The sequence below is a fragment of the Delphinapterus leucas genome, chromosome 19 (genome assembly GCF_059928025.1).
Source record: "Delphinapterus leucas isolate spDelLeu-1000000601 "Yukka" chromosome 19, BTC_Dleu_Yukka2, whole genome shotgun sequence".
NCBI classification, from domain to species: Eukaryota; Metazoa; Chordata; class Mammalia; order Artiodactyla; family Monodontidae; genus Delphinapterus; species Delphinapterus leucas.
The window spans coordinates 50,934,799-50,949,841 of record NC_143147.1 but is presented as its reverse complement, the minus strand read 5'-3'; the positions used below and the strand labels follow the sequence as shown (position 1 = coordinate 50,949,841).

The following is a 15,043-nucleotide window of genomic DNA, read 5'->3' as shown; positions in this document are numbered from 1 at the left end:
ACTTCTCCCTGCTGTCTGCTCCTGGTCCAGGTGAAGACTCCACTCCTGGGGGAGGGGCTAGCAGGACCCAGGAGGAAAGAGAGGGTGTCTTGCTGTCAGCAGCACTTCTCCCCCTCCCTCCACCCCTCACCCACCATATCCCCCCACCCGGGCCCCCTGAAGCGCACAAAGTTTTTTCTGTGGGGCAGCGAAGGGAGATTCCTAGGTTGATCTCTGCAGGGCTGGCTCCTCCCCTCAGTTTCAGTTTCCATTTCCTGCTCAGCGGAGCCCAGCAGCATCTGGGCTGAGCCGGCAGGGCTGCAGGTGAGACCCGGGCTACTCAGCCTTTCCCCTGCCCAGATCGGTTTCCGGTAGGTCCCACCGTTGCCCTGCCCCCTTCTCCCTCAAGCTGGATGGAGTCCGGGGCACAGGGAGTTCCCTACGCAAGACTGAGCTGGCCAGGAGTGGAGAGTGGCTCTGAGGGGTGCCGGGCCTGGGAGGGAGCCAGGAGGACCAGTGGTCTGAGCTCCCTGCCATTTCCAGAATGGAGCTGCGACCCTACCAGTGGGAGGTGATCATGCCTGCCCTGGAGGGCAAGAATATCATCATTTGGCTGCCCACGGGCTCCGGGAAGACCAGGGCAGCTGCTTATTTGGCCAAGAGGCATCTAGAGACTGTAGACGGAGCCAAGGTGGTTGTATTGGTCAACAGGGTGAGTGTCCTGCCCTCCCCCCAGCGGCGTCTCAACTCCTCGGGTGCCTCTCAGGACCCTCCGGAACTCCAAAGCGGCTGTGACTGTCTCTAAGCTCACCTGTCTTTTCACCCATTCCAGAACTCAGCCATGTCCTGGGGGTCACCTTACTCCCCCTATTCCCCAGGCCCTGATCCAGCTTCCTCTCCCCATCTTATTCTCCACCCCCAGGTGCACCTGGTGACCCAGCATTGTGAGGAGTTCAGCAGCATGCTGGGCAAGCGCTGGACCATTACAGCCCTGAGTGGGGACATGGGGCCACGAGCTGGCTTTGGCCACGTGGCCCGGAGGCACGACTTGCTCGTCTGCACGGCTGAGCTGCTGCAGAAGGCACTGACCAGCCTGGAGGAGGGGGAGCATGTGGAGCTCAACGGTGAGGGCTGGGGGCAGGGGGAAAGGGTGCACACCTGAGGCCCCCTGCCTGCCAACCCCAGGACTCCTGTTCTAGTAAAGGTGTTGGGACATTTCATGGGATGAGGAGTTCCCCATTCACCAAACCCCAGCATACACCCCAGTAGAAACAGACCTGGCTAGAGTGCAGGGTCTTGGGCAAGTACCTTCCCCCAGCTGAGCCTCAGTTTACTAACCTGTAAAATGGAGGTAAATCGGCCCTGCCTGGCCCATTCTCTGGGGCCTAGCTGCAAGCCGTGAAGGGAGGAAGGAATTCTCAGATGAGTTGTGGGGACTACATGAAACAGCTTATGGGAGGAAGGGCTTTGCAAACTTAGGTAATAACCTTCTCTTGTGTGCCTCCAGCCTTTTCCCTGCTGGTGGTGGATGAGTGTCACCACACGCACAAAGACACCATCTACAACGTCATCCTGAGCCGGTACCTGGAGCTTAAACTCCGGAGGACCCGGCCGCTGCCGCAGGTGCTGGGTCTCACAGCCTCGCCAGGCACTGGTGGGGCCTCCACGCTCGATGGGGCCATTGACCACGTCCTGCAGGTCAGCTTGGCCCCTGTGACCCTCCCACCAGAAACCTCCCTAACCTGTCCTGCCTTACACCATGCCCATCAGCCCTCTCCAGACTCCCCCAGGCAGGGTTCAAGCCGCTTCCCACCTAAGCTCCAGCCTCGAATGACTTCTTGTCGCACTTATTCTATCTCCCAAGTCCACTCTGGCTTACAAAGTCCCATGTGACCTAGGCCTTGCCTACCTCCCACCCTCATTTCCTGCGCCCTTCCCCTCACTCCCACTATTCTGGCCTTCTCTCTGTATCTTGAGCATGTCAGGCTTGTTGTGTCTCAGGACCTTTGCACTTGCCATTTCTTCTGCCCTGAATGCCTTTACCCTGCACTTTACTTGTCAGGCTCTTTCTTGTCATTCAGGGAGCAGCTTAAATGTCACGTCTTCAGAGTTTTCCCTGATCATCACTGCACTCTTTTTTTATTTTTAATTATTTATTTAATTATTTATTTTTGGCTGCGTTGGGTCTTCATTGGTGCACATGGGCTTTCTCTAGTTCCGGTGAGCGAGGGCTACTCTTCGTTGCGGTGCGCGGGCTTCTCTTTGCAGTGGCTTCTCTTTTTGCGGAGCACAGGCTCTAGGTGCACGGGCTTCAGTACTTGTGGCACGCAGGCTCAGTACTTGTGGCACGCAGGCTCAGTAGTTGTGGCACGCAGGCTCAGTACTTGTGGCACGCAGGCTCAGTACTTGTGGCACGCAGGCTCAGTAGTTGTGGCACGCAGGCTCAGTAGTTGTGATGCACAGGCTTAGTTGCTCTGCGGCAACTAGTGGGATCTTCCTGGACCAGGGATCGAACCTGTGTCCCCTGCATTGGCAGGCAGATTCTTAACCACAACGCCACCAGGGAAGTCCCACTGCACTCTTTCATATCATCCAGTTTTATTTTTTTAGAGCTCGTTAACACTACGTGAAATTCTCTCATTCTATTACTCTTTTTTTTTTAATTTTTTTTTTTTTTTTGCGGTACGCGGGCCTCTCACTGTCGTGGCCTCTCCTGTTGGGGAGCACAGGCTCTGGACGCGCAGGCTCAGCGGCCATGGCTCACGGGCCTAGCCGCTCCGCGGCATGTGGGATCCTCCCGGACTGGGGCACGAACCCGCGTCCCCTGCATCAGGCGGACTCTCAACCACGGCGCCACCAGGGAAGCTCTTAAATTTTAATTTTAATTTATTTATTTGGCTGCGTCAGGTCTTAGCTGCGGCACACGGGATCTTCGCTGCGGCATGCGGGATCTTTCATTGCAATGGGCAGGCTTCTCTCTAGTTATGGGGCACGGGCTCCAGAGCGCGTGGGCTCAGTAGTTGTGGCGTGCAGGCTTAACTGCCCCGCAGCATGTGGGATCTTAGTTGTGGGGCCAGGGATCGAACCCGTGTCCCCTGCACTGGAAGGCGGATTCTTAACCACTGTACCACCAGGGAAGTCCCTCATTTTGTTACTCTTTACTTGTTTATCACCTGTCTCCCCAACTCCAATGTAAGATGCTCTGTATCCCTGGTAACTAGAACAGCACTGGGCATAGAAAAGGAGGGCAATAGCTATTTGTTGAATACATGAGTCTCCACTCCCAATGGCCCTGCCTCAGCCCATCCTGCCCCAAAGCTCTGCCCATTGTCCCCACAGAACCCCCCATTCCAGTGAACCCCTCTCTGTTGCCCCAGCTCTGCGCCAACCTGGACACGTGGCGCATCATGTCACCCCAGGACTACCGCTCCCAGCTGCTGCACAGCCGCCAGCCCTGCAAACAGTACGACCTCTGCCACAGACGCACCCAGGTGCATGGGGGGAGTGCCGTGGCAGGGGGTGGGGTCTGGTGTGAAGTTAGAGCACCTGGGGTTGAGCTCTGACTCCACCCTCACTAGCTCTGTGGTTTCAGGTTATTTGCTTTTGTCTCAGCCTCCGTTTCCCCTTTTTGTGAAATGGGGCAGATACAGCCCATGCCCTCAGCCTGCTGTTTCGTTGGACTCAGATGCCACCGTGGGCATCTCTCAAAACCCTGGGCACGCTTTGCAAACCGTAAAGCTGGGGCACTTTGTGCTGAGGCTGTTCCAAGCTCTCTCCTGCGGTGCAGACACTGTCTGGTGTCTGCTATGAAAGGGCTGGACAAGGACTAGACATCACTGTGCTCAGGCCAGAAGTCAAGGATTCCGACGTAGCAGGAGCGGGGGGCGTGCAGGACCCCGACCTCTGCCTCCAGCCAGGACTCCTTTCACACCCCAGCCGGCCTCCCTCTGGGGCTCCCTCCTGTCCAGCTCCGATGTGCCGGCAGTAGCGGCGCAGCTTCACCCGGAGATCAGCGTCCCCTCTGGGTGCCCATTCCCCCGATGTGTGTGGGAAACCCCTCACACCCTCACTCTTCTCGTCCAGGATCCGTTTGGCGACATGTTGAAGGAGCTCATGGACCAAATCCACGACCATCTGGAGATGCCCGAGTTGAGACGGGACTTCGGGACGCAGACCTACGAGCAACAAGTGGTGGAGCTGAGCCGGGATGGTGCGAGGGGCAGTTCTAGGGAAGGGGTATGCGGCCGGGGCGGGCCGGGGCGGGGCCAGCCTGGGCGGAGCCTTTCGGGGGCCGTAGTCTAGGCGGAAGTGGGCCCTGGAGGGGCGTGGCCACTCAGGCCCTGCGAACCCTACCCTCCCTCAGCGGCTGAGGCGGGGCTCCAGGAGCGGCGGGTGTACGCGCTTCACCTGCGTCGCTACAACGACGCACTGCTCATCCACGACACGGTCCGTGCGGTGGATGCCCTGGCCACTCTGCAGGATTTCTACGACAGGGAGCGCACCACTAAGACCCAGATCCTGCGTGCCGAGCGCTGGCTGCTGGCGCTGTTTGATGGTGAGGCTCGCAACTGAACTAAAGGTCAGAGGCCAGCCAGGACTCTGGTGCCAACGTGGGTGGGGAAGGTGCCAACGAGGGTACTGGGGCCCGAATTTTCTAACCAAAAGTCAAGGCCGTGGATATGACACAAGATAATATGCCCTCATTTGTGAAGGTTTGCATAGATATAAAAACTAATTCATGTTTTTGACAGAGATTTTTAAAAAACCATTTAATTGGGACGGTCCTTGAAGGTTTGGGATGTGTGGTACCTTTAAACTGGGAAAGTGAGGTGGTCAGAGGATGAAATGTAAGGCTAGAGGAGGCCTCAGCACAGGCTGGAGGGCAGGGATCTTTCTGAAGAGACCTGAGTTGAGTCAGACCCCAGGAGCAAAGATTAGCATGAAAATGTCCAGGGTCATCCTGGTAGCTGGGTTGAAGAGGGGTACTGGATGACGTATGTGAGCAAAGGATTCTACACTGTAGGCCCCCGACCTAAGGCTGGGCAGGCAGAGGGTATCCTTAAATGTGTTTTTGGTGCTGTTCAGGGGAATTAGGCAGGAGCAGGTGTCGTCAGGCACCCCCGGACCCCAAACTCCTGTAATCTTATCCCCATGAGTCCCCCACGCCCAACCCACGCCTTGCCCACCTCCAGACCTGAGTCCTGCGCTTCTGCTTTGGGCTTTTCTGGCAGACCACAAGAATAAGCTGGCCCACCTGGCAACTCGTGGCCCAGAGAACCCGAAACTGGAGGTGCTGGAAGAGATCCTGCAGAAGCAGTTCAGGAGCCCTGACAGCCCCCAGGGCATCATCTTCACCCGGACCCGCCAGAGTGCTCACTGCCTCCTGCTCTGGCTCCAGCAGCAGCCAGGCCTGCGGACAGTGGCCATCAGGCCCCAGCTGTTGATTGGGGCTGGGAACAGCAGCCAGAGCGCTCAGATGATCCCGATGACCCAGGTGTGGGTTCTGGGGAAAGGCACTGAGGGTGGGGCTTCCCTAGTGGAGAAAGGGAAGGGATAGGATCTTCAGCACAGAGCAATGGGGGACTGATTAGCTCCAGGCAGAGGGCAGAGAGCTGGGGGGAAGAGGTAGACACTGAGATCCCCAGTGTTGAAGGTTCCCCCAATCTGGAGATCTCTGGGGGAAGAGAGGCAGAGGCTTGGGGATCTGCAGGGAGAGGCGAGTGGCGTCCTCAGGACAGGGAATCAGGGGTCTGGGGTCCTCTGCATGAGAAGAATAGGTCCATGAGAGCTCCTAGAGTAGAGGGGCAGGGACCTGTAGGGACTCCTAAGGGAGACGGGGGTTAGATGGGTACCTGGGAAGATGAGCAAGGTCCTGGGGCTACTTGAAGATAGAGGTGGGGACGCAGGGTTCCTAGGGAAAGGGGACAAGATTGTGAGTAAAAGGGCTGAACCAGGAGAGGCTGGGCTGGCAGGAAGATAGGCCTCAACCTACCTCATTTACCATCCTCTTTCTCCTCCCCGACTTCCCCCCAGAGGGACCAGCAAGAAGTGATCCAGAAGTTCCGGACTGGTACCCTGAACCTCCTGGTGGCTACGAGTGTGGCAGAGGAGGGGCTGGACATCCCCCAGTGCAAGGTGGTGGTGCGCTATGGGCTCCTGACCAATGAGATCTCCATGGTCCAGGTGCCCAAAGCATCCCTCCCCAAAACAGCCCTCAAAGGATGCTGTGTGGGACCCCAGCCCCACTCAGGCCCCTCTGTTTTCTCTTTTCCCAGGCAAGGGGCCGTGCCCGGGCCAGCCAAAGTGTATACTCATTTGTGGCGGCCCAAGGTAGTCGGGAGCTGAAGCGGGAGCTGACCAATGAGGCGCTAGAGACTCTGATGGAACGGGCAGTAGCTGCTGTGCAGGAGATGGACCGGGCCAAGTACCAGGACAAGGTTTGTGGGCAGCCTGAGTACCCTACGGGGAAGGGGACTGAAGACGCTCTGCCTAGAAGGTCTCTGACTGCCACACACATACACTCCCCTGGTCCCCCTTCCTCTGGGGGCTAGCCTGGCCCACCTGGGGAAGATCTGAATGAAGGGAAAGGTAGAGGCTGGGGGTGGGGCTTCCAGGGAAGGCAATGGCTGTTCTCCAAAATGCCTTGGAAACAGGCCTTATCCAGGGCTTTGAATTTATCCTCATCACCAAATATTTTGTGTATCTGTGAGAGCCGCCTTACAGCCCTTCTGGAACCAGGCAGCAGGGAAACAAACAGACACATCCACAAAATAAGCCCAGAACCAGGGCTTAAGTCAGTTCCCCTGAGGCAGGGTCACTATCGTCCAGCCTTGTTCAGGATGGTCCCTATTTACTCCTGTTGTCCCAGCATAAGTATTAATGATGCCCCATGTTAGATTAAAAGAAGACACTTTGCACAAAATCCTCCAAAGAGGGAGTAAAGATTCAGCAAAAAGACTTGCCTTCCTCTCATATTTTTTTCCACCCCATATTTTTTTCCACAGAGCTGCTTCTAAAAAGTCCAGGGATGGTTGAGGAAGTCCCTTCTGGGTGCTAATAATCTGAGGTCTTTGGGAGCCCTCTGTCCCCCTGGGAGCATTCCTGGGGTCAGGTCTCTCAGGCCCCAACCATGCCCCATGTCCCCTCCCACCCCAGATCCAGGCTCTGCAGCGGGCAGCCTTGGTCCAGCGGGCAGCCCAGGCGGCCCAGCGGGAGAGTCACCAGCACAAGTTCCTGGCAGAGCACGTGCGGCTCCTCTGTGTCAACTGCACGGTGCCCGTGGGCTATGGGAGTGACCTACGGAGGGTGGAGGGTACCCACCACGTCAATGTGAACCCCAACTTCTTGTGAGAACTGTAGAAGGGGCTGTCGGGATGGGAGGCGGGGAGAGAAGAAGGGTATGATGGGAGATGGAGAATCCCTCCCATCCAGACAGTGCTTTGAGGGTTTGGAAGGTTAAAGAGCATTTTAACAACTACCAAGTATGCATTTTCATGGTAGTCTGAGTAGACAGGTCTTATCATCACCCCACTTTACAGGTGAGGAAACAGAGGCTCAGAGAGGCTAAGTGACTTGCCCAAGCTCCCACAGCCCCTATGTGGTTGACCAAGAGCTGGAATTCAGGATGCCAAATGCTGAGGGGCCACAGACTGGCCCCCTGGTCCTACCTACTTTGTTTTTTAATATTTAGTTATTTATTTATTTTTGGCTGCATTGGGTCTTAGTTGCGGCACTCAGGATCTTTCGTTGCAGTGTGTGGGTTCTTCGTTGTGGCGCGCGGGCTTCTCTCTAGTTGTGGCACGTGGGCTCATTAGCTGCAGCACATGGGCTCTGTAGTTGAGGCACACGGGCTCAGTAGTTACGGCACCTGGGCCTAATTGCCCCGCAGCATGTGGGATCTTGGTTCCCCAACCAGGTGGTCCTACCTACTTTGAAGACGTCAAGAGGGGCTAGTTGTCCCTGAGCCATCCCCTCATCTTCCACCCTCTAGAGGGTAACCTTTCCCCATCCTCCATCCCTTCATTATTTATTAGGTACCTGCTATGCCAACGATCTTCACACAGGTTCTCTCATTTGAGGAGGTAGCATTTCAACTAGGACTTGTCTTGAAGGATGCACTGGGTTGGAATGTGAGATGAGGAGAGGCAGGGATGATGCAACGGGAATAATTCTGGTTGACTTGAGCGGAAGAGATGGTGAAGGATGAGATTCTGAAGGAACACAGACTGGCCTGTGGAGGACTTTGGAGGTCGGGCTTGAAAGTTCAGCCTTTGTCCTGTAGGCAATGAGGAGTCTTGGAGGGATTTTGAGCAAGGGAATGTCAGGGTCAGATGTACATTTGTAGAGGGTCACTCTGACAGTTGGTGGAAGGATGATGTGGGGTTGAGAGTAAGGATGGAATGGGATGGAAGGATGGGGCAGGGAGAGCTGTTGGGGGACTGTTGAAATCATCCAGGTGGGTAGTGCTGAGGCCTGAGCTTGGCAGAAGAAGGTGCCATGGAGGCAGCATAGGCAGAGTGTAACCTCTCGACAGGCAGGAAGGCCCAAGGCCCAGGCGCAGGCTCAGCAGGCAGGAGGGCATGAGATCTGGGGCTGGGGTTGGGGGGTGTGGTCCATGAGGGCTGTGGCCACTCCCATTCTTCTCCAGGATCTACTACAACATCTCCCAGGAGCCTGTGGTCATCAACAGAGTCTTCAAGGACTGGAGGCCTGGAGGTGTTATTAGCTGCAGGAACTGTGGGGAGGTAGGTGCCGGGGCTGTGGCCCGCAGCACGTCTGGAGAAGTCCTCAGTCTGAGAGAGGAAGCCCAGCCTCTGCCATCAGGGTGCCCTCACTGGGATGGGGGAGGCAGCCCTGCCCCAGGAGCTCCCAATCCGAGGAGTTCCACCCCTGTCTTAGGGAGCCCACGGTGTGATGGGGGAGATGGCTCTCAGGCTGAGGTGGGAGACATAGGCCCAGCATTCATGAACTCCAACCTGAGGAGAGAAGCCCAGTCTGAGGACAGAGATGCAGACCTGGTCATCTCTGTCCCACCCACAGGGCTGGGGTCTGCAGATGATCTACAAGTCAGTGAAGCTGCCAGTACTCAAAGTCCGCAGCTTGCTGCTGGAGACACCGCAAGGGCGGGTCCAGTCCAAGAAGTGGTCCCGCGTGCCCTTCACCGTGCCTGACTTTGACTACGTGCAGCACTGTGCCCAGAACCTGGCCGACTTCTCCCTGGACTGACCATCTTGTCCCTGCAGTGCCCGCTGTAGCCTGCAGGGGGCGGGAGAATCCACGGCAGCCACCATCTCCTGGGCAAAGCCTGGGTCCAGCCCCTCCCTCCCGAGTCACCAGCTCCAGGCTCCCGGCTGACCAGCCACAGAGGAACCCTGGGCACCCAGGCTGGCTTGGACTCCCACACTGAGGAAGCAGCTGGAGAGCCACAGCTCATCCCAGACCCCCCTTACACGTACACAGACACCTTCGTATGCAATGGATGGAGCTGGTGGGGGGAAACTGAGGCAGAGGAATGGCCCCACTGTACTAGGCATCGCCAGTTTCCCTTGGCTTCAACATTCCTTCCCTGCCAAGGCCACTTGTAGGCTTTGAGATTCTCCATAAATTAAAAATAAAGAAGTAGAACTCATGTAGAAAATGGGAATGGGTGGTATTTTTAAAACAGATGTGTTGAGGTATAATTGACATAACTGTACATATTTATGGTGTGCAATTTGATAAGTTTAACGTATGTATGCGCTTCCACAATCAAGATAATGAACATCACCATCACCCTCAAAACTTCCTTGCTCCCGATGTAATCCTCTTCCCCTTCCCCATCCACCAATCTGCTTTGTGCTGTATTTCTCTCTTTTTTTTAGTTAGTTTTGTTTTAATTAATTAATTTATGTTTTGGCTGTGTCAGGTCTTGGTTACGGCATGCGGGTTTCTTTCTAGTTGTGGCACGTGGGCTTCTCTCTAGTTGTGGCTTAACTGCCCGTGACGCGTGGGATCTTAGTTCCCCGACCAGAGATCGAACCTGCGTCCCCTGCATTGGAAGGCAGATTCTTAACCAGTGGACTACCAGGGAAGTCCCTGTGCTGTATTTCTAATGTTCAAAGCTTTTTAAAAAAAAATTTTTTAACACCCCTCTTTATGGCTATCATGTAACCTTGATTTGGAGAGAGCATCAAAAGTCTAAATTTGAGAACCACTGAGAATGTGAGGCCTTTCTGCCTCCTCCATCCCATAATAGGCTCATACCCCAGTGCCCCCCTCTCCAGCCTCTCCTAACCCCCAGGTCATCTCCCCTGGGCTGAGGAGAGGCTGAGATCCAGGATTTGAGGGGTAGGGCTCAGGTAGGCATGGGGGGTGGGAAAAGTTGTAAAGGCCTACATTTTCTGTTCTCGTTTTAACAAGAAAGGAAGAAAAAGAAAGGCAAGAACTAGGTTGATTCTTCAGGGAAAGGGCTATTTCTGTAGTAAGCAGCCCAGCAGGCAGGAGTCACCTTCAAGAGGAAGGGAGGGGGCTAGGGCAGAGATTTGAGAGCAGGATGGCAGTCCTTCCTGCCATCTAACCTCCTTCCCTCTGGCTACATCCCTGGTCCTGCCTAAGGGTAGATGGGAAATAATGTGCACTCCCTTCTCCCAGCATCTTTCTTCATCTTCTGATTGAAGGCTGACATTTCAGTACCAGTCTTCTTGGCCTCCACTCCCCCAGAGAGTGTACCCCTCTTTCCTAGGGCCTCTCTTCCTGCTATTCTCCATGGCTCCAGGAGTCACCCTTCTCCTCCCTCCTGTCCCATCTCTGCCTCCCGGGGCCCCTTCTTCTGCCCCTCTGCTCCCCACTTCACCTTCACTTGTGATCTCTTCTGCCAGCAACGTGCCTTTTACAGGTCAATAAAATTAGCGACTGGGGGCAGAGGGAGGGGGGCAGGGGCCCAGGGGTGCTAAGCTCAATGGCCTTGAGTGTGGCTGGTTGCACGGAGTCCAGATGCCTGTCATTCCAGGGCTAAACAGTGACAGCTGAGGGACCTGAGCTGGTGTTGAGGGCAGGGGTGGGGGTGGCGTGGGGTGTGTGTGTGTGTGTGTGTGTGTGTGTGTGTGTGTGTGTATGTGGCTGTGTTGCTGGGAGAGAGATGGACTGAGGATAAAGATGACCTGGGTACCTAATGGTCCCCTCGGTGGCCTGAGCCCCTACACAGCTGACCCCTGGATGGGGGGGCCCTGACTTTAGAGGACGTGTCCTATCGCGCACCCACCTTGCCAGGCTGGGAGAGCTTTCCTGAGCTCAGATGGAAGGGGGAACGCAGACGAGGAGGGGTTCCCGGGCTTGCTTCTTCGTGTGAGGGGGTCTTCATGTGGAGCCACTGCCTCCTGGGCACTTGGGTAAGGCTGCCTGAAAGAGGGCACTTCATGAGGTCCTCAGGACCCAGGAATCCTAAGTCCCAGCCCTCAGAATAGCTAGAGCTCCAGAGCCTCCCTAGTGGCCCGGATGCTCCCCCCTTTAAGCCCACCTGAATAAACCAGCCCGCTCCTCCCCGCGGAGACTCGGGGAGGGGCTCGGCCGCCGCTCCCCCAGGCCCCGCCCCCGCCCCGGCCCCGCCTCCGCCTCGGCAAGCGCGAAGCCGCTGCGCTACGGAGCGCGGTGAGAGCAGGTGGCCGCGGCGGGCTCGTCCGTGCCCCGCAGGTAAGTCAGCGACGCAGGCTGGTCCACGCTGAGGACCTCGAGGGCAGTGCGGGAGAACAAGGCAGCCCCTTCCACCTGTCCTGTGCCCTCGCCTCAAAACTGGGGGACCCCAAGGGGCAGGGAGGATATCCCTATTGGCTCTAAGCACTGATGCTGGGCATCTAGGTAGCGGGTGAGACTAAACTCTGGAGAAGTTTAGAGGGTCACGGCTGGCTTTCCTTGATGCCGAGGCAGGCTGTGAGGGACAGAAAAGGACAGAGCCGGACCTGAGGCACGCAGCTTTCTGGAGGAGAGCAGGTTACGGGTGGTGACTGCAGGGCTCCGGGTAAGGAACCTCACTGACTCAGAGTGCCCCGTGCCTCATTCAGTGCATCCTACTCCCTCCTCCCACTTAGGGGGTGATGGGGTGACCCAAACGGCCTCTGAGGGAAAATGCGGTAAGAGACACTGCATACCTGAGTTGGAGCCTGGGTTTTCTGGTGTGCCCCAGGGCACCTGCATCATTTCTTTACACCCTGGAAACAGATGTGTGGGGGTGAAGCGGAAGAGGGAGCAGGGGCTGGTCCAGATGGCCTGGGGAACCCAGAGAGCCTGGGGACTGAATAGATCTTCTCTGCGTCCATGTCCCAGAGCCAGATGGGGGAGGTGATCACAGAAGTGGGCGTTATTGTAGACGCGGGTGCATTTGCACCTTCTGTGTTGGGATTTGGGCTGTAGGGAAGGGGTCCTGCCTCCTAGGACCTCAAGGAAGGCTTCCTGGAAAAGGAGGTCCTGAGTTGACAGCTCAGGTGGGATGCTTAGAGCTCTGAGCCACAAAGGAGAGTCAGACTTTGGGCCTAGCTACTGTGTTAGGGTAGAGCAGAGGACCCCAGATAGTAGAATGGAGGGAGGTCAGGATGCTTCTGTCTGGGTCCAGCCAGCACCCCATGGACCTTCTAGAGATCATCACAAGCCAACAGACAGACCAAGACCCAACTCAGGTGGCGGGGCTCTCTGTGTCTGTCTAGTTTCCCCATTCCATTGTCTCCTCTCACCACATACACTGTCACTGTTAGGAAGTTCTCTCTCATATCTGACCTTCATCCCTTCTGCTTCTGTGCCAGCTTCTTGCTTCTGGGAGGCGATGTGCTATGGTGGAAAGCGTGGGGACTCTGGGGTCACTTAGACTTGGGTTCTGTCACCTCTACCTACTGTGTGACCTTAGGCGAGTTAGTTCACCTATGAGTTCGCTTCCCCACCTGTAAAGTGGGGATAATAATAGAACCCACCTCATAGGGTGGCTGCAAGGATTAAATGAGAATGTGGACAGAGTGCTTAGCAAAGCGCCTGGCGCCTGGTGAGGGCTCCACAAGTGCAAGTGTCCCCTCCTGTGTAGGACAGCAAAGCCGAGCTGCCAGGGGTAGGGGTGGGGTTGGAAATTCTTTTTGAAACTTGGCCAGAGAGAGCCGTGCCCTTCACCCCCACCCGCACCCAGCCCCTGCTGGTCCCTGGATCCTGACTGGGTCTGTCTGGGCTGCCCAGGTCCCCTCACCACCTTCTCCTTAGTCACCCTGTTTTTTGTTTCCAGGGTGAGAAGACAGGGCAGGGACCAGCAGCAGCCCACTTGGGGAGGGCTGTGCCTCAGAAGAGCAAACTGGCTTAGAGACCCAACCAAAAAAAAAAAAAAAAGCCCCATTGTCATCACCTCTCTGCCCTCCCCACATCCAGAAATCCACAAGTTGGGATCAAGCTGCACTAAATTTTTCCAGGAAGATAAATAATACAAGTGACTGAAAGTCCTGTTTGGGGATTGTCCAAGCTGCCCTCCAATGGAACGACAGCTCCCGTTCCTGGCCCGAGTTCTGGAGGCTGCCAGGGAAGTCTGGGTCTAATGAGTGCCCTTAAACCTGGGCAAGGGAGGGGTGGCCCATACCCTGGCTGGGTGCTTTCATGGTCTCTGCTCTGGCCCTCCTCTTGCCATCCCTCTCCCTTTTGGGTGAGGAGTAGTCAGCAGGGCCAAGGGGATGAGCCTGGGTATCCCCTTCAAGACCACATGCGCCATACCTGTGACTCCGGAGGTCCCTGCCCAGAAGGTCGCCGGCTTGCTCCCAGCACATGCAAGCCTCTTCCCTGGGCCTGTTCTCCTCAGGGCAGGTCATGCCACTAGTGTGTGCACCCCTAGACCTGAAGGACACCTGAAGATGGCTAAGGGACAGCTGTTTGCAGGGCATGAAGATGGAACCAGGATGTGAGTTGAGGCTGGGTGTTGACCTCCATGCCTATGAGTCCCTTGCAGTGTAGAAAGGAGCTGGCAGTAGGAAGGGGGGCTGCTGGCGGGGCGCAGGGTGGGAGTGGAGCTGTCTCTCCCTATACAGAGTTGTTCTGCAAAACTCCCAGGAGTCAGAGGCATCTAAATTGGAAACTGGTCTTCCAGGACATTATGAAAGTGTACTTGTCAAGGTGGGAGGTTAGAACTTATTTTTTTATTGTATTTGGTTTGACTTTGGGCCGCACCACGCAGCTTGCAGGATCTTATTTCCCCAACCAGGGATCAGACCCGGGCCCCGGCAGTGAGAGCGTTGAGTCCTAACCATTGGACCGCCAGGGAATTCCCTGAACATATTTTAATTAGCAGTTTACTAGCTCGATTTACAACTTTTAAATATTTAGACATGGGCAGGTGGGCCCCCATTTGTCCTCCTGCTCCAGGCCCTGCAAATGTTAGAGGTGGGCCTGGCAGCATCTGTGACCGAAACCGCTATTTGGTGAATTCCCTTCCTGTTCTCTCTGTCCCCCAATAGCACCCCTGTAAAACTGGGCTTAGGACACGCCCACCTGGACCAGGAAGGAGTTGCAAGGTGAAATGAAGACTGTCAGCTGCCACCGACAAGCAGTCCCCCCTTGGGCCTGCTGACCTCATTCTCCATGCCAAAACTGGGACATTTAAAAAATGTCCTGTGATGCTTAAGAGGGAAGGGATGAGAGGGAGAGAGGTTGCTAATCTCCTGACTGTAGGGCGGGTGTGGGCACTCACTGGACCCAAGGAGCAAGCAGGGAGTTCAGTGGGGCTGCAGCAGCAGGAGGGATGGAAGTCAGACTGGAGCAAGATCAGGGCTGGACCATTTCTCCAGCTGCCCTTCTCAGAGGGCGTGGGGCCCGCAGCCAAGAAGGGGGCCGTGTGTCTGGAATGTGGGTCCTCCTCTAAGTTTGGATCTTGGGCTTTGGATGAGGAAGAGTGTGGGGGCCAGCTGGCCAGGCAGTGGGGGTCATCCCCAGCCGGAAGCAATGGCACATTGGTCTCGACTGTAGCTGAGTGCCCTGTGGCACCTGAACACACCGTCTGTTCAGAACAAGAGGCGCGCAGCCTTCTCGTGGCCGCCTCTGACTCACTCACGGATCCTGATTGGGCTGCTTGAGG

At 56.1% G+C, this 15,043-nt stretch overlaps 1 protein-coding gene across 3 annotated transcripts; it reads left to right on the top strand.

Annotated features, from left to right (window-relative positions):
• Window positions 1-328: 328 nt before the first annotated feature.
• Window positions 329-10,025, top strand: DHX58 (DExH-box helicase 58). Of its 3 annotated transcripts, XM_022558010.2 has the most exons (12): window positions 332-691; window positions 902-1,103; window positions 1,487-1,677; window positions 3,357-3,470; window positions 4,063-4,189; window positions 4,343-4,534; window positions 5,211-5,473; window positions 6,013-6,162; window positions 6,255-6,416; window positions 7,135-7,325; window positions 8,627-8,723; window positions 9,019-10,019. In XM_022558010.2, exons 1-12 carry the CDS (start codon window positions 524-526, stop codon window positions 9,202-9,204), a joined length of 2,043 nt encoding a protein of 680 aa, XP_022413718.2. In that variant the 5' UTR covers window positions 332-523; the 3' UTR covers window positions 9,205-10,019. The 3 variants fall into 3 exon arrangements, with proteins under 3 accessions (XP_022413720.2, XP_022413719.2, XP_022413718.2); XM_022558012.2 differs by lacking the exon at window positions 7,135-7,325 and having other exon boundaries at window positions 329-691; window positions 9,019-9,131; XM_022558011.2 differs by lacking the exon at window positions 3,357-3,470 and having other exon boundaries at window positions 330-691; window positions 9,019-10,025.
• The last annotated feature ends 5,018 nt before the right edge of the window (window positions 10,026-15,043 follow it).